Source organism: Narcine bancroftii, chromosome 5, assembly GCF_036971445.1.
Source record: "Narcine bancroftii isolate sNarBan1 chromosome 5, sNarBan1.hap1, whole genome shotgun sequence".
Taxonomy (NCBI): Eukaryota; Metazoa; Chordata; class Chondrichthyes; order Torpediniformes; family Narcinidae; genus Narcine; species Narcine bancroftii.
In genome coordinates, this window is record NC_091473.1 from 220,357,458 (window position 1) to 220,375,295 (window position 17,838).

The 17,838-nt window shown below is 39.8% G+C and overlaps 1 protein-coding gene across 7 annotated transcripts in view; it reads right to left on the minus strand.

Moving 5' to 3' along the window:
• Window positions 1–1,602: 1,602 nt before the first annotated feature.
• The window catches only part of LOC138764893 (NACHT, LRR and PYD domains-containing protein 3-like), a 56,706-nt gene continuing 40,470 nt past the window's right edge, over window positions 1,603–17,838 (minus strand). For 2 of the 7 annotated variants that reach the window (XM_069941316.1, XM_069941317.1), the window contains 10 exons: window positions 13,666–13,828; window positions 13,501–13,566; window positions 7,622–9,347; window positions 5,794–5,880; window positions 4,998–5,168; window positions 4,727–4,885; window positions 4,329–4,499; window positions 4,007–4,180; window positions 3,743–3,910; window positions 1,603–3,637 (listed from right to left, as the gene is read on the minus strand). In XM_069941316.1, the coding sequence (XP_069797417.1) occupies window positions 3,550–3,637; window positions 3,743–3,910; window positions 4,007–4,180; window positions 4,329–4,499; window positions 4,727–4,885; window positions 4,998–5,168; window positions 5,794–5,880; window positions 7,622–9,347; window positions 13,501–13,566; window positions 13,666–13,828 (2,973 nt within the window). In that variant the 3' untranslated portion in view covers window positions 1,603–3,549. Of the gene's footprint in view, window positions 3,669–3,742; window positions 3,911–4,006; window positions 4,181–4,328; window positions 4,500–4,726; window positions 4,886–4,997; window positions 5,169–5,793; window positions 5,881–7,621; window positions 9,348–11,125; window positions 11,231–13,500; window positions 13,567–13,665; window positions 13,829–17,838 lie in introns of those variants that run through there. The other 5 variants (XM_069941319.1, XM_069941318.1, XM_069941320.1 and 2 more) reach the window with 5 other exon arrangements.

Consider the following 17,838-nt stretch of genomic DNA (forward strand, 5'->3'; position numbering starts at 1 on the left):
CCACAACACAGGGTTACTTAAACAAAAGTAGTTTTTAATTATAATTGAACAAGAAAACAGAATTAAACTTTAACTTATTACTTAACCTACTTACTAAACGTAATTACTTAATTCCCCCCCCCCCCTCTAATATTAAGCGCAGATGTGTGCAATGTATATATAAGATTAGAAAAGTTATTTGGATCACGGTCCAATCTCACTGGTCGCAGGCAATTCTTGTACTGTGCATAGAAGTTAGCATTAACAAAATTCACCAGGGTTTGGTGCTTAACAGGCAAATGGTTACCACTCAGGAGGGTTCTTGCTGGTTTTCAGAGAGATTCCTTTTCCAGGACATCCACAACTGATTCCTTCTCAATCAGTCTTGCTGACGAAACTTGCCCCCTTCAGGGTTCTCCAGATGATCCTCTTTCTTTTAGACCGCCAGTCTTCTACGTTGACCAGGCAGCCTTCCAAAGTTTGTCATCTTGTCCTTCAAGAACTGATTTTTGTGTCTCTCCTTTCTATTTTCCACCCTCCCTCTCTGAGAGCAAAACTCTTCTCTGCCTGCAAAGATCACATGCTCTCCCAGGCAAGCTGTTGTCGATACTTTGTTGCCTCTTGCAAAAAGCATTCTGCAAAAATCCTGCAAATATTCTGTGTTTTAAAATGTGTGTGTGCAAACTGCTCCAACAATTCCTCCCAAACCACCTCTAAATACTCGGTCACAGGAAAATTTTATGTAGATGCAACATAAATTAATTTCTTTCTACTGCCTCATCCAATGAAGACAAACCTATTCTACATCTTTTTCTATTTATTTGTGTGGCTACTTTGAAGAAGATTGTGATGTGTACTAGCAGATTCCACTTTACATCAATCCTTTCAATGTTCTGCCATTAATCATACAGATTACTGCTATATTTGAACTCACAAAGAGTAACACGTCACATTGTCCAGATTGAAGTTCAGCTGCTATTTCTCTGCCCAGATCTATAACTGATTTAATTTCTTGTGTATTCTTTGGTTGCCCTCCACAGTTCCTCCAAACTTAGACTCAACTTCAAGCTGACGAACTAACTACTTTTTCATCCAAGTCATAAATGGTAGAAATTATTGTGATCCAGATAATCTACTATCCAGCAAGATAGTATTCACTGTGGAACTGGAGAGAAAATAGGCAAATTCGAGTGGTCCAGCTCCTTCCTGAGTTAGGAGTTGATTTGCCTTAATTTCATTAAGGTAGGCAAGAAAGCCCCCAGCTGATAGACACAAGGGAAAGTCACCTTACGCGTCTTGAGTACTGGTATGATTGGGGTCCTTTAGAAGCAGATAGGGAGTTCAGATTGAGACAGTGAGAAATTGAAAATTTTTGAAAACACACCAGCCAATTGGTCCATGCAGGTTTTAAGGACGTGCTGAGATACACTGTCTGGGATGCATGCTTTTGACATGAGCCTCAGAAACTGTGAATACAGAATAACAAGTGTCTGTGCAGCTTGTGAGAGTATTGTAGACAGCACTTTCCTCATATCCTAATTTCAAAGTATCATTTTCCAAAGCATGAGCCACGATATCCCAAATTTAGATCTCTTTAATCCAATAAATCAAACTCTGAGGCTGTTACTTTATGTAGTTTTAATTCATTGATAGAACAATTAAACATTTTGCATAGCTTCGCAACAAGACTTTCATAATGGCGAATAACGATAAAAGCATGAAATAGAGATACAAAAGAAAAAGAAACTTTTCTTGTGTTCACACTTCCTTCACATCTTGTAGAATGAGAACCAGCACTTAGCCTGGGTAGATATTATGACCTATTACAACATAGTCACTATAGTAACACCACAATCAATAGTTCTCTTAAAGAGACAGGCACAAAATTAACTAAAAATCAAAAACACAAGATTTTAACCTTTACAAGTATATCCTCATTGCCCCTCTTGACATGAGCACACAAGGCACTGAATTGGTCCCAAAGAGATGATCCTATCTCATTTGGTTTATAGGATGTGATGGCATGCAAGGACTGTTACAGCTGCCAAGAATCCATTAAGCTGTCTTTTTGCATTGGTAATTACCTTCCAGAGGTTGATCCTTCACTTCTGTATGTCTCGGAATTGCTTGAACTGAATGGCGCAGATCTGATCTTCAGCAGGTTGTAAGCCTTGTTGCAAAAACACACCAAAATGCTGGAGGAACTCAACTGGTCTTTCAGCATCCATAGGAGACCAAGATGTACTGCCAAAGTTTCAGGCCTGAGTCCTCTTCAAGTAATAAGCAGAATGAGCGAAAAACAAACATCTCAAAATACAGACAGTAGGGATTTACAAATTGGATTGTAACACGAGTTTAACCTGCCAATTTGCCAGGCCAATTAATGGGTAGAATTTTAAAAAACTGCATTTCTAGGCAAACCAACCTGGAGGTGGATGGCCAACCACTGTACATACACTGAGTAGCTGCTGCTGGTCAACTTGTAAGCAATCATGGCTGCATTGGTAGAAAATGACATCAGTGCTTGTGTGCAATGGTTGTCTTCCTTACCCATAAACCCTCACACTGCTGGAACATGAGAGCAGTTCCAGCAGTGTGGAGGATTATAGGTAAGAAGGACAGCCATTGCTCCTGCCCCAACCCGTTCCCCGCCGGCCCACTCTGCTCCCAACAGCCCATGCCATTCCCTGCTAGCCCAACGGTGTTTGCCCTCCACCCCCCCCCCCCCCCGTCTCCGACAGTGTTCCTCCCCTGGCCCCGACAGCGTTCTGACTCCGTCCTTGACCCGGTGCCAACAGCCCTACCTCAGCCACTTACCTGCGGGGCCTCGGTGACATGGTGAGTGCATGACATATCACTCACCATGTCACTTTTAGAGGCACCCTTAAATTTCCTGGTCGCTGTTTGACTGGGCAATTTAGAGTCCAGTGCATAAGGGGCTGTAGGGGCATGCTACGTGGGTAGGATACATGGGGCCCGAGCAGCCCCAGTTTGTAAACATCTAGTGCTAGCTGACAGAGGAATCCAGACCAACAAAAGGTGTTAATTGGATATGATAAGGGGAGAGGTAAGGATTGATTATGTCTGTGTGAAAGGAGACAGGGAGAAAGGAGTGAGACAGAGCTGGGGGAAGGTGACAGGGGAAGAAGTGGGGTGGGGGAGGGTAGTTTAACGAATGCCAGCGAAGTCAATATTAATGCCATTTGGTTGGAGGGTGCCCAGTCAGAAGATGAGGTATTGTTCCTCCAATTTGCGGGTAGTCTCAGTGTGGCAGTGCATGAGACAGTGGACAGACATGTCAGCAAAGGAATGTGATGGGGAACTGAAATGAGGGGCCAATGGCTATTGCAGTGGACAGAACCAAGGTGCTTAACAAAGAGATCTCCCAATCTGGGCCCAGTCTCTCCAATGTAGAGGAGACCACAACGGGAGCATCGGATGCAGGGGGTTATCTACTAAAATGGTTTCTTGCACCATTCTCAAGAAATCGGAAAAGTATAAGACACCACAAGGAGCAATAGAAATCCCATTTGGAAACAAAATCACTTTGGTGCTTGGAAATGGAAACTTTCACACAATCACTGTCATTCTGGATCTGTAGTTCCGCAGCGACAGCAGGCGGTCACGCCCCTCTGAACTGAACTTATTATCATCCAGGCTGAAAGAAAGAATATACAGAAAAGGACAGCCTTGATATTTCAATAATTACAAAAACATTATCCTCAAAAAATGTAAATCTACTGATATTCGCAGAAACACTCACTCAATAATTTTCAAGCTGCTGCAGTTCCTTGTGAGGGTTCGGAATTTTTCAACAGATTGGTCTGTAAAGAAGTTAGATGAAAGGTTCAGCTTCCTCAATGAGCAGACTCCAGAGAGACCAGAGACAAGATCTTCAGCACATGAATCATGAAGGTAATTTTTCCATAACCTGTGGATCAGAGAAAGAAATAACAGGAAATGAGGTATTTACCAGTGTTCATTTACACTACCACGAATAACAATTTATTACGACTCTTGCACTTACTGTAGTGTTTGTATTTTAGAGTTTGAGTTGTTCTTCAAAGCCTCACACAGCAATTTCATGCCGTGATCTTCTAGTTTATTACCACCCAGGTCCAAAACCTTCAGTGTGCAGCTTATACTGAGCACAGATGCAACATCACTGGCACAAGAAGCTGTGAGCTTAGCTGAGCAAAGACTGGGGATCACAAATGACAATAAAGAAAACCATATTTCAGTGTAAATCCCCAGGGTCCATTAAAAGATGGTGATAATAAACATGAAATTATTGAATAACATTTAGCATTAGCAAACTTGTAATTATGATTTAACAAACTGGTACTTACTGCAATTGCTCTAGCCTTTGGTTAGGTTTCTTCAGAGCTTCAGAGAGTGCTTTCAGCCCTGAATCCCCCAGGTTATTACAACTTAAGTTCAGAGATCTCAGTGACTGGTACTCACTGATAGTGGTAGCAAGGTCCTTCATGCAGCAAGCAGAGAGATTGTTATTTTCCAGACTGTCAGTCAAGGATTGTGGAGGAAGGACAACCCATGAAAACGATTAAAGGAGAAATGGGAAATGAGAGCAAGATTCACTATCAGTGGAATTTATATATTGGCACCACTAACATTGTTACTCCGACAAATTATCAACATTTGATACTAATATATGTCAATAACCTAAATGTTCAGTACTGGACAGCCAATCATTATGAAGATGCAAAATGATACATTTGGTACTCACCCCAATTCCTGTATGTTCTTCAGATCCTTGAAGAATTGTCGCACCCCAGCATCACCCAACTCATTATTCCCCAGATACAGAGATATCAGTGACTGGTTTGTACTGAGGGCAGAGGAAAGATCATTGATGCAAGCAGCTGTGAAACTGTTAGCATTCAGTCTGAAAATGAGGGAGAGGAATGAACAGAAACAAAAATAATTACCTAATACACAAAGTGCATTTTCCAATAACTGGTTAATAGCAAAACAATTTTGCAGAATCAGGTACACACCTCAGGTATTGTATTTTACTGTCTGGGTTCTTCAAGAAAACAGACAGATTTTTCATCCCTGCATCTTCTAATTTGTTATTACTCAGGTCCAGTTCCAGCAGTGATTGATTTTTACTGAGAGCAGAGGAGAGATCTCCAGTACAATCAGCTGTAAGGTTGTTAACATTCAGCCTGAAGGATCAGTAACCAAGAGAGAACACAAAGAAAGAATCAATATAAATCCCGAGGGTATGCTAATAATCTTATTAATTACTCTAATATTTGTCTGCATACATGGTGGAGAGGGTCAGAACCTTTAAATGAACGCGAGTCCGCATTTCAGAAGACCTTTCCTGGATGTTGTCAGATACTCTCACACTTTTATAGGTGCACTGTGGAAAGTCCATGACTTCACAGCCTAGTTTGGCAATTCAAGTGACCCTATTACCCTTCCTTTAGGCAAAATGAACAGGAGGCCGAAGACTTGGTCCTCAAGGATCAAGTACAATTTCTTTCCAACAGCTCTGAGGATCTCCTTGTTACACTAATCATGGACTGCTCCAACACTACAAATGGTCTGTTTACTCGATTGCAAGTCGCTTTTTTGTACTGAGATTACTGTGGATATTTCTGTCATCTGTATTTATTGTCTCTTCTAATTAAGTTTACTTTGATCATTTTTTGTGTACCTGCACAGCTGTAGCAAGTAGGAATTTTGGTGCATATGCATTGACAAACATATGTACTGCATATTATGCAATTAATATTAATTGTTTACCCAATTATTACAAGCACATTAAATCTCAGTATTACTTACATCAGTTGCTGTATTTTACAGTTAGGCTCCTTTAGGACAGCAGACAGCAGTTTCACTCCTGAATCTCCAAATTTATTGTCCCTCAGTCTGCAAGCACATTGAGAAACATTTTGAATCAAACAATTGATCTACTACAGTTTCTGTAATTTTATATTTAACCTCAGGGTATTACTGTCAGATCTTTCAGTCAAAACACAAAGAAATGCTGGAGGAACTCAGCTAGTCTCGCAGTGTCCTTAGGACGTAAAGATATATTACCAGCATTTCAGGCCTGTGTCCTTCTTCAAGGAATAAGCGAAGAACTGGAAGGCATCAGAATAAAGACTGAAGACTGGAATCCAGGCTGACAAAAGGTGTTAATTGGATAGGATAAGAGGAGAGGTGAGAATTGATTTTGGCTCTGTGAAAGGAGACAGAAGAGAAAGAGAGAGAGAGAACTGGCGAAAGGCGACAGGAAAGAAATGGGGGGGGCTTTAAAATGGAAACTGAAGTTGATGTTCATGCCATCTGGGTGGGAGTGCCCAGATGGGAGACGAGGTGTTGTTCCTCCATTTTGAGGGTGGTTTCAGTCTGGCAATGCCTGAGAACATGGACAGACATGTCTGCAAGGGAACGGAATGGGGAATTGAAATAAGTGGCCACGCTAGTGCAGCAGTCACACCTGATGTGCTCAACAAAGCAATCTCCCAGTCTATGCTCAGTCCTGCCGACATGGAGGAGACCATAACAGGAGCACTCGATATAGTAGATGACCTCTGCAGATTCACAAGTGAAATGTTATTTCACCTGGAAGGGCTGTTTGGGGCCCCAAATTGTGGTGTAAGGGGAACATGTGGGCACAAGTGGAGCATCTGTGGTTACAGGGGTAAGTGTCAAGGGGTCGAATTGTGGGGAGGGGCAAGTGGACAAGAGAGTCATGAAGGGAGCAAGGGGAGGAAAGGGGAATATTTCTCGAGTAGTGGGATCATGTAGTAGGTGGAGAAGGATATGTTGGTCACAAAGACTGGTGGGGGTGGGGTGTAAGTGACGACAAGGGGAATCCTGTCCTTGTGGCATATGTGGGCAGAGGGGCCAGTGGAGATGTGAAGGTAATGGTGGATATGTGGATGAGGGCTGTTGATGGTAGTAGAGGGAAAGTTCATGTTCTCAGGCATCACTGATGATGTGGCATGGAAGGCCTCATCCTGGGAACAGATGCAACTGAGACATAGAAATTTAGAGAAGGGAATGGAGAATAGAGAGAAGGGATCTTTCAGTCAATCCATCTGAATTCTTAGGTGGCTAGGACACAACAATAAATATTCTCACTGAACGCTTTCATTGACTTTCCAAATGTCTTTCAAACTAATCTTATTCCCGATGACTGGATTTATTCCCCTGGTGCTCAGGAGTCTCACCATGTACAGGAAATTTCTCACTTATTTGCTTCTTCAAATCTGGATTTTATGGAGGAGATGGGAAATGTTTCCATGAATTGGATGTTAGCATAATTCACCCTGCAATTTACACATTAACTTGCAGAAAATTTCAGGGGAAATTATGCAAGATGCCACAAGGTGAAAAGGTGCTTAATGCTGCTCTTACACATCGATTACAATTAAATCAATCTTACTGAAATGATAACTGTTTATCGTCCCCTCACAAGGAGCAATTCTCAGCACTCTCATCCTTTGGGAACCACAAAATGACCTCTGGATGCGGGTTATATTTTGTGAAATCAGCTTCTCTCCTTTTTAACGGAATTGCTTGATGCTGTTTATACTATGAATCAACTGCACATTGATACACTGTCAACCCAATTTTCAGTTTGAGACAAATAAATAAATACCTCAACACTTCACATTTATGCAGTCCACGTCCCAGCCACTGGAGTCCATCATATTGAATGGAGCAATTTTGCAGGTCAAGTTCTTTTATTGTGTCACATAACTCAATGACATTAGTCAAGACAGCACAGTCAATGGGATTCATTTGCAGTCCACTGAATGTAACTTTTTTCACTAATCCAACAGTGGATTTAACAAGTGGGCGATTCTGAGACTCGAACAAATAGTGGAACAAGTTCAGGAGGTTCCTTTTACTGGCTTTGGAGTTCGTGTTTACAAGCTGTTTATGAACTTCTTCACCTATCCAGTCAATAACTTGTATGATCTTTTCTGAAGGAAATTCTCCCAAGAACTCTTCAAGGAGCTGATTTGATTGTGAGGAGAAGCCAGCGAGAAATCTGAGAAGTAATTCGTATCGCTGATCTTCCTCCCTGTGGGCTTTCTCGAAGAGCTTCTTCATATCCTCAGGACTTGCGGTTAGGAATTGTGCGAGTGCTGCCACAAACTCTTGGATTGTGAGGTGTGGGAATGTGTATACCACACTCTGGGTAGTATCATCTCTCTCTAAAAGCTCCATCACAAACCCAGACAAGAACTGGGAAGGTTGCAGATTGTATTTGATCAAATCTCCTTCTTTAAACACAATGTTCTTCTCAGAGATTCCTTCAAAGGCCATCTCACCTATCTTCAGCATTACATCCCTCTCCTTCTTAAAACTGTGGTTTTTCAGGATGTTGCAGATATAACAGGAATATAATTCAGTGATGGTTTTTGGAATGCGATGCAATTTTTTGCCTTTCATGAAGAAAGGGCCCAGAGTTTGACCAAGGATCCAGCAATAAGAAGGGTTGAAGCTCATAGTGTACAGAATCTGGTTCTCTTCCACATGCTTGAAAAGAGCTGCTGCCGCTGTCTGATCTTCAAAAATCTTGTTAAAATATTCCTTCCGCTCTTCATGATCAAATCCCAGGATTTCAGCCCAGACATCTATCTCAGCCCTTTCCAATAAATTTAATGCAGTTGGGCGACTGGTCACCAACACTGAACATCCTGGGAGTAGCTTTCGTTGTATTAAACCATACACAATGTCAGACACCGCACACCAACACTCTGGATCTGTGCACATGTACTTTGGCTCTGTGTTTCTTCGATTGTCTGCAAAATCAATTCTTGTGTTGTATTCATCTAAACCATCAAATATAAACAATATTTCTTCTGGAAATTTCCAGATTTCCCTCAGGAGATGTTGAAGGTAGGGATATTGATCCAGAATCAGTTCTTGCAGGTTGACTCTGCAATTAATATCATTCAAATCACGGAATTTGAAAGAGAACACAAATTGGAATTTATGGTATATTTTTCCAGTGGCCCAGTCATGAACAATCTTTTGTACCATTGTTGTTTTTCCAATCCCTGGAACTCCAATCACAGCAGTTGAACTCCCAAATTTGGATTTACTCCGGGAAAAACTGCTGCAGAACAATTTATCAGTTTGGATTAATTCTAGCTCTTTCTGTAGATGCTTCTCTCTCCAAACTTCATGCTCTTGGCCTCTTGCCAATAGTTCATGTTCTACAAGTTTCAAATCTCGAATGGTTGAAACGACTGTAAGCTGAGCATATCGATCAACCAGCTGGAATATCTTCACTGCCTCATTTGCCTGAATTGTCTTCATTCTCAGTTTTTCAGTTTTTTTCCTGAGCTCTTCCTTGTGTTTCTTTTGAATATCTTCAATAGAATAAAGCAGTTCATAATATTAGTTTAAATTGAGAAAGTCACTAATCATTAACATGGTTGCAAGAAATAAATTAACAGCTTAATTGCAGTGTAAAAAGTAAACATCAGTTTATAGCAATTTTTTTGACAGTGCTCAAGAATTGAAACAACTTTTCAAATCCTCACTTGATTACATGATGTCTAATGATAATGGTATATTTGTTCATGATATTTTAAACAGCCTGATCATTATTTAATCCTTTTTTTGGTAGTAATGTTCAGGTGAATATTTCAGACAACAGCTGGAAGAATGAGTTCTATCAATGTCACGGGAAAGTTAGACAGTGAATGTACTTGTATCTTATTGCTTTAGACATTTGGGCAGGTTATCTCGTGCATTAAGAGAGATCTCTAAAAAAGGCCAGGTTGCCCACTGGTGGTCCATTGACTGTTACGGTTAGAAGAATAGAACACTACAGCATGGAAAAAGGCCCTTCAGCCCATCTAGTCCATGCTAAACAACTATTCTACCTTGTTCTGTTAACCTGCACCCCGACCATAACCCTCCAGATCCTTCCTATCCATGCACATATTCACATTTTTCATAAATTTCAAAAATCAAGACCACTTTCACCACTTCAGCCGGCAACTCATTCCACATTTTCACCACTTACTGCGCAGTTTACCCTAGTTCCAATTTAAACATCTCATCTTTCACCCTTCTCCCATGTCTTCTAGTTCTTGTCTCATCTAACCTTAGTGAAAAAAGCCTGCCTGCATTTCCTCCATCTAGATCCCTCATAATCTTGTGTACCTAAATGTTTCTTTTATTACTTAGTGCACTGGAAGGCAAAGATAATCAACCAACATGATTTCTCATCAGGTTTCCTATAGCAAGGAACATCTACTTGCACCTCTGTAATATCATCCATTTTTTGCTCTTCCTTTGATGCTCAAATCACATTCCGTTCCTTCAACTCAGCTTTTGGTCAGTTGCTCTCCCAGCATTTTGCATGAGCTTGAGTTTGCCTGTGTTTGCAAAGCCCATATCCAAACTTACCCTGGAGAAAGGAGTTTGATTGGGGATTTAAGGGAAAATGGTTTTATTACAACTTCAACTTGCAACCACGGATATTGGAATCAGAAACATTTTAGAGACATTTATTCAGGTACTTAAAATATACAAGGCATGGAAAAACACAAACCAAGTGCAGGGAAATAGAACTATTATGTATGTGGTTAAAAAGATTGACATGGATGTGATGGCCAAAGGACCTGCTTCTGTGCTGTGACACTGTAATTGGAGTATACTGTCCACTAACCCTGATGAGTACAATTCCAAAATAAAGCTCAAGATGCTTGACCATCCAGGATATCCTGTCACCATCCTAAACAGTAACTGATGGACAGTCATGGCAGGGTATACCATTCAGAAAACGCAAGAACTCAGGTGGACCATGAGCTGACAAACAGAAGCTCCGATTCCTGCAATTGCATTCATTAAGGAGAAGGAAACAGGCACTTAGGAGTACCAGTACTATCAATTGAAAATCACGAGCCTCATTGCTTGGAAATACATCATTTGTTCCTTTAGCACCCAATAAACCTACTGACCTTCATCCTGCTCTAATTCAGGCATTCTGTGCCTTCTGAATTATCAATTTTTCCTTCTGTTGGCTCAAAACTCTGCCAATTCCCCCCTCCCCTCCACCATCCCCCCCCACTCTCTCCACGACCCCAATTCATTATTCTTTTCCCATTTTTTACAACAGGAATTTTACTGGTCTCACCTCTAAAGTGTATCCACATCAGAAAGCAACGATAAAGAACATTTAAATATTTTTGTCTTATTTCAGGACTCCGGTTTCATGTGGAATATCTTGCAATTCTTGGTTGTAGTTAAAGATTGACCAATATTCTTCAGGTACACAGTGGGACCAGATGGCATTTTAAGGTATTAAGGAGAGAATAGAGTTAATAATAGCCTTGGTTTGCATACAATGTTAATCGAAGTAAGAATTGCAAGAAATAACCACACAACCATAAATAATTCATAATATCCAGTTATATTTTTGCTTCAAACTGTTAAGTCGGTTTCTCTTTCTAGCTGTTGCCTGACTGATGATTATTTCCTGCATTTTCTTCTATTGTCACAATATCTGAATCTTGGAAGAATGGAAACTAGAATTTTTTTTTAAGTGTGATCAAGCAGAGATTTGGTGAAGGCAAAGGGGCCAAATAACTGGGTTCCAAGATTGAGAAATAATATTTTTTCTTGTTTTGAAGGCTTGTATTAAGAGCTACTGCTTATCCAGAAAATTCAGGACAACATTTCAAAGAGTAGACAGGCAATAATGTAGGACAATTTTGAATTGGCAATGGTTGGAGTACTTAAGAACAATCACACCCAGTAGTCAAACAGTGCAAGGCAACAATATGTACTGGGTTCACAGTTCTATTTTTTTTACTTTAAAATCTATTTTCAGGATGCAGTAAAGAGCAGCATTTAATTGGCAATCCCCGACTGTCTTTCAAAAGGCAGTCGTAAACCATCATCCCCTTGAAAGGCTGCAGTTCCTTTGCTAAAAGTCCTCCGCACACCCCCCCCCCCCCCCCCATATGATAACGTAGGGATTTTTAGACCCAGAGATGATGAAAAATTAACATGTTCATGGCAGGATGATGTTCAATTTGAAGCTGAATCTTTAGTCAGTAGTGTCTTCTGTGCTTCCTAGTGTCAGAGGTTGAAGATACAATGGGTGCAGTCAAAACAACCCATGCAATAAAGCACTCTTGCAACCCAGATACAATGAAAATGAAACAAATACAAGTTCAAAGAGGTCAATAATCCTGAAAGGTGGCAGGTTTCTTCAGCATTGCTGGATTGGGACTTATCCAAACCATTGAAAGCATTCTATCTTTCTCTTGATTAGTGACTTGTAGATTTTTAAAACCATTTTTAAATTTCAAGATGTGAGACTCACTTTTTTTTGCACGCATTGGCTTCAATATCTCATTTTTGATACATATATGGTCAGTTAAGTTTCAAAATCGCAGATTTTGACAATAGTGGGAGACTTGTCAACACTTGTGCCACTGAATGCTGAGGGTGGGTGGTTAGATTCTCTATTGTTGTAAAATTTCATTCCAAGCACCGTCGTGGCACAAATGCTGCTTCGAATATGAAAATGAACATTGTCATAAAAAATACCCCCTAATAAATGTATAAGAGAAGGGAGGTCATTGTAAGGGAAGGGATGGAGAAATGGCTATTAACCTTTACTACTATTGACACTGCGTGACCTGCCAAGTCTCTCCACCACATTTGTGGATTGCACTAGTCCCCAGCAACTGCAGATTTTCTGGTTTGATTCTATTCAGATGTAGACGAGGTTTCACACCGTTTCAGCACACAGACAGCTATTTTTGGGGGGGTGGTTACAGTATTCCAGGGTTCTGCCTGATCTATAAAAGGTTTCAGAGTTTGGTAGGACATTGCAAGGTATTTTCATAAATTTTGCTGTTCATGGCCTTGCTCGGAGTCTATGGAATTTCACAGCACCTACAGGGTGCTGTGATGGGAAATCCAGCTGAACTAGGCATGAAAATAATATGGATACAAGAGAAGGCTAAAAACTACACCTCACCTCCTGACAGGAATTATTGTGCAAGTGGTGGAACAGTTAAGTCTATAGTGTATTAGAAGATGAGCTTGCTTGGCTGAAATAATTTCAACAATGGACAATGGAATAACTCACTTGACCAGCACCTAATCTATCACCCTAAAAATTCCTTCTATTACTAGCAGTGTGCGAAATCTGCAAGTTACTTTGCAATTACTCAACTACAATCCAAAAAAACTCTCCAAAATCTGTTCAGGGAGGGCTCCATGCACACAACAGTAGTGCCAATTGTAGGTTCTCTATCCTCAAAGTCTCACACCTCTCTGATATGGAATTTTGCCATTCCATCATCCAAGTTCAAATCTTGGAATTCAGACTCAACAGCATTGTGGAAGCTCATGGAAGCAAATTTACCAGGAATGCACCAATACAAGAAAGGGCCCACTAACCACACGAGCATTTCAGAATGGATCATGAAATATGACCATATTTGCAGTTCCCTTATTGTTGAAAAAAAAATTAAAATCTAATTTGTCACTTACCTTTCAGTTGAGTGGGAACTTCAGGAAAATCACGGATTAATTTCATGAAATCCGCTGGATCAGTGCCTGTTCAAATAATTTAAATTTTGTATTGTAATAAATCCATGTAACTCTATGATAAAATATGGACATTTTGAATGCAGCAGCATGCAATTTTCTTCTTACCCAATTCATGTATCTCTTTTAGCACTCTCTTCAACTTTGGTAATCTATTTATCATTTTCACAAAGGATTCCCACATAACTTTTCGGGCAGCAGAGCCTTTTCCCATCACAAGAGTGAAAAGAACTTTGGAACTATAGGCCTTGCTCTGTTGCTCCACCACTTTCTGTGGACAATAATAATTGTTGATCAGAGAGAAAGACAAGCACAGGAAACTGACATTTTCCAGTGAGAGAATCTCGAACAATGTATCCATTGGATAAAGAAGTGATTGGAAGAATAATATTCTGTAAATGAATATTCTGTAGAAACCGGACAGCCAAATCAGCGCTGTCTGTTCAGACATTCAATAAGATTTTAAACTGATACTCATACTGACACTTGCACTAATCCCTCTGACTTTAAAAATAGATCCAACGGAGAGGAGTCACGTGATGGGAAAACCAGCCCTCTCCAGAAAAAAAGGAAGTTAGGAAAAGACAAAGCACAACAAAGAAATAGAAAATAAAGTTACAGAGAAGAGAAAGAAGATGGCACCCAAGAAGGAGAAAGTAAAAACAACTGGGAAAAAAAGAAAAGTCACCAGAGAAGAAAGAAGAAGGCCTTACCTGCATGAAGGAACAGGGAGTTGTGGTGGCGAGGAGCGCCCGATCCCCAAGGCTGGTGCCTGCCCTGTGGAGTCACGACCTCCCGACCAGTGGACTTCAAGCAAGAGTGCGCAATCAAAGGAAAAAGAGGACACTGATGGGAGGGGGGCTCAGCAGAGGAGAGGGCAGGCACAGTGCGATCAGCTGAGGGACGCCCGACACCAGGGCGCTCAGCTGGAGGACAAGGAAGGCAGCAGAGGAGGAAGTGAGGAAACAGACGAGGGAGAATGACGGAGGGGTGACCGACAAGAGGATCAACGGCAGAAGGCCCGACAGACAAGCAGTCCAGGAGGGGAGGACTAACAGCAAGAGGCCCAGCAAAGAGATAGAAGCAGCTCATCAGGAAAAACAGAAGAGACACAGACACAAAGAGAAGAAGACACAAACACAGGTACAGACACAGAAGAAGAGGAAGAAGAAGACCAAGATCTTCACAGAGAAATGGAAGGTAAAACTGATGGACAGAATATAGATAAAGCTTTTTTTGAATAACAAATGAGATCATTAAAAGAATGGTTATCATTCGAATTTAGTGCAATTAAAAGGAAAATGAAAAAAGCAGAAGATAAAATGCAAAGTTTAGAGCTGGTCATGACAGAAATAGGGAAAAATATGGAAGAGCAGGAAACGGCTGTAGAAATGGAAGTAAATGACAAGAGAAAAATTGGCAGAAAGTGACAAAAAAATTAAAGAGACACAAGAGTTGTTATCTCAGAAAATTGATATGTTGGAAAATTATAGTAGACGAAACAACATAAAAATAGTGGGCCTGAAGGACGGTGAAGAAGGCACAGACATGAAGGAATTTATAAAAGGATGGATCCCGAAGATCCTGGGAATGACAGAAAGCAGGAAGAAATGGAAATAGAAAGGGCACACAGAGCACTAGCTCCGAAGCCACAGGCACATCAAAAACCAAGAACCATCTTAGTAAAATTTTTTAGATATACGACAAGAGAAAATATACTGGAATGGGCAAGCAATAAAGTTAGAGAAGATAATAAGCCATTGGAATACAAGGGTCAAAAAATATTTTTTTACCCAGACACAAGTTTTGAACTTTTAAAGAGGAGGAAGAAGTTTAATACAGCAAAAACGATTTTATGGAAAAAAGGTTATGAATTCATGTTAAGATATCCAGCCCTGCTTAAAATATTTATACCTGGGGAGCAAAACAGACTGTTCTCAGATCCAGAGGAAGCACAAGAATTCGCAGAACATTTGCAGGACAGAAGAGATGAAGAACGGTGATAAAGTGTATATATGTAAAGCTGTAAAGAACTAAAGAAGGTAAAGAGAAGGGAAGGAAGGAAGCAAGGGGGAAAAAAGAGAGCTTTGTTGTATGTGTAAAAAAAAGTGTTTTCTGGGGGGGCTGGGGGGGGGGGGGGAGGAGAGGGAATAACCTTTACTGCAAAATCACTTGATGCTTGCGAGCAAGATCGCAATCCAAATGGAAAGGGAAGTTGTGGTTGTCCGGCAAGGGATAAGGGGCAACTCAGAGAGGGGGGGAGCATTTGGGGTTAAGGTATAATTGGGTGTGGGAACTGTTGGAGTATTTTATGTTTTAAATGTGTTGTCATACATTGAGTTTAATAAGGGAAAACTAAGAGATCAAAATGGGAAAAAAGGGGATGAAGGAGGCGAGGAAGTGGAAAAGAAGTGTAAGCAAGATATAAGATGGCCACGTTGAATTCTATGATTATAAACATTAATGGAATACATAACCAAATTAAAAGGAAGAGGCTACTAAATTTATTGAAGAAGGAAAAAATAGATATAGCATTTGTGCAGGAAATGCATCGAACTGAAGTGGAATATAACAAATTAAAGTGAGACTGGGTAGGACATGTAGTGGTAGTATCATATAATTCAAAAGCTAAAGGTGCAGACATATTAGTTAACAAAAATATACCAATCAAAATAGAGGTGGAAATAATAGATCCAGCAGGGAGGTTCGCAATGATAAAGAGTCAGATATACTCAGAGTTTTGGAATTTGCTCAATATATATGCGCCTAATGAGGAGGATCAAAAGTTTATGCAGGATTTTTTTTGAAGATTGCAGACACACAAGGAAATATATTGATAGGAGGGGATTTTAACCTTAATTTGGATCCAATGTTGGGTAAAACTGGACAAAAGACAAGCAAAAAGAATAAAGTAGCCAAATTTATGGTTAAGTCAATGTAGGAAATGAAATTTATGGATATATGGAGGAGGCAGCACCCAAGAGAGAAGGAATATTCATATTATTCGAGTAGGCACAAAACATACTCAGGGATTGATATGTTTTTGTTGAGGGCCCATATTCAAGGGAGAGTTTGGAAAACTGAAGTATAAAGCTAGTCTACTATAAGATCATTCATTAGCAATAGAACTGAAGGACATCCCACCAAGAACATATAGATGGAGGTTAAACTCCATGCTACTTAAAAGGCAGGAATTTAGAGAGTTTATTGAATGACAAATTAAAACATATTTTGAAATAAACACAGAATCAGTGAAAGACAAATTTATATTATGGGACGCAATGAAAGCCTTCATTAGAGGGCAGATAATAAGTTATGTAACCAAGATGAAAAAGGATTACAATTGGAAAATAGAGCAGTTGGAAAGGGAGATAGTAAGTATAGAAAGGAAATTAGTAAAAAGGGATGATATGATGAAAAAGAGAGAATTGGCGGACAAAAGAATAAAATCTGAAACATTACAAACGTAAAAGGTGAAGAAGAACACAATGAAAACAAAGGAAAAGTATTATGAACTGGGAGAAAAAAACACATAAAATATTAGCCTGGCAACTTATAATAGAACAAGCTAAAAGAACTGTATTGGCATCAAGGAAAAAGGACAAACAAATTTCATAAAACCCAACAGAGATTAATGAAAACTTTAAGGAATTTTATGAACAACTATGCCAAACTGAGAATGAGGGGAAAGATGATAAAATAGAATGATTTTAGCAAAAATTGAACTGCCAAAATTGAAAGAATAGGAACAAAACAAACTGATAAAACGATTTGAAATTAAGGAAGTACAGGATATATTAAAAAACCTCCAGGAGAGGATGGATTCCCAATAGAATTTTATAAAACATTTAAAGAGTTATTAATTCCTCCTCTCCTGGAAGTAATGAACCAGGTATAAGAAACACAAAACTTGCCAGATACATGTAAGATAGCAATAATTAAAGTAATACCAAAGACGGGGAAGGATCCATTAACACCAGCTTCATATAGACCAATATCTCTACTTAACTCAGATTATAAGATGATATTGAAATTATTAGCAAACAGATTGGCTGATTGTGTACCAAAAATAGTAAAACAAGATCAAAGTGGATTTATTAAGAAAAGATGAACAGCGGATAATGTCTGTAAACTTATTAATCCAATTCATGCAGTTCAAGGAAATAAGAAGCCAACAGTGGCTATTGCTTTAGATGCAGAAAAAGCCTTTGACAGAGTAGAGTGGAATTATTTATTTAAAGTATTACAGAAGTTCAATCTACCAGAAAAATATATAAATTG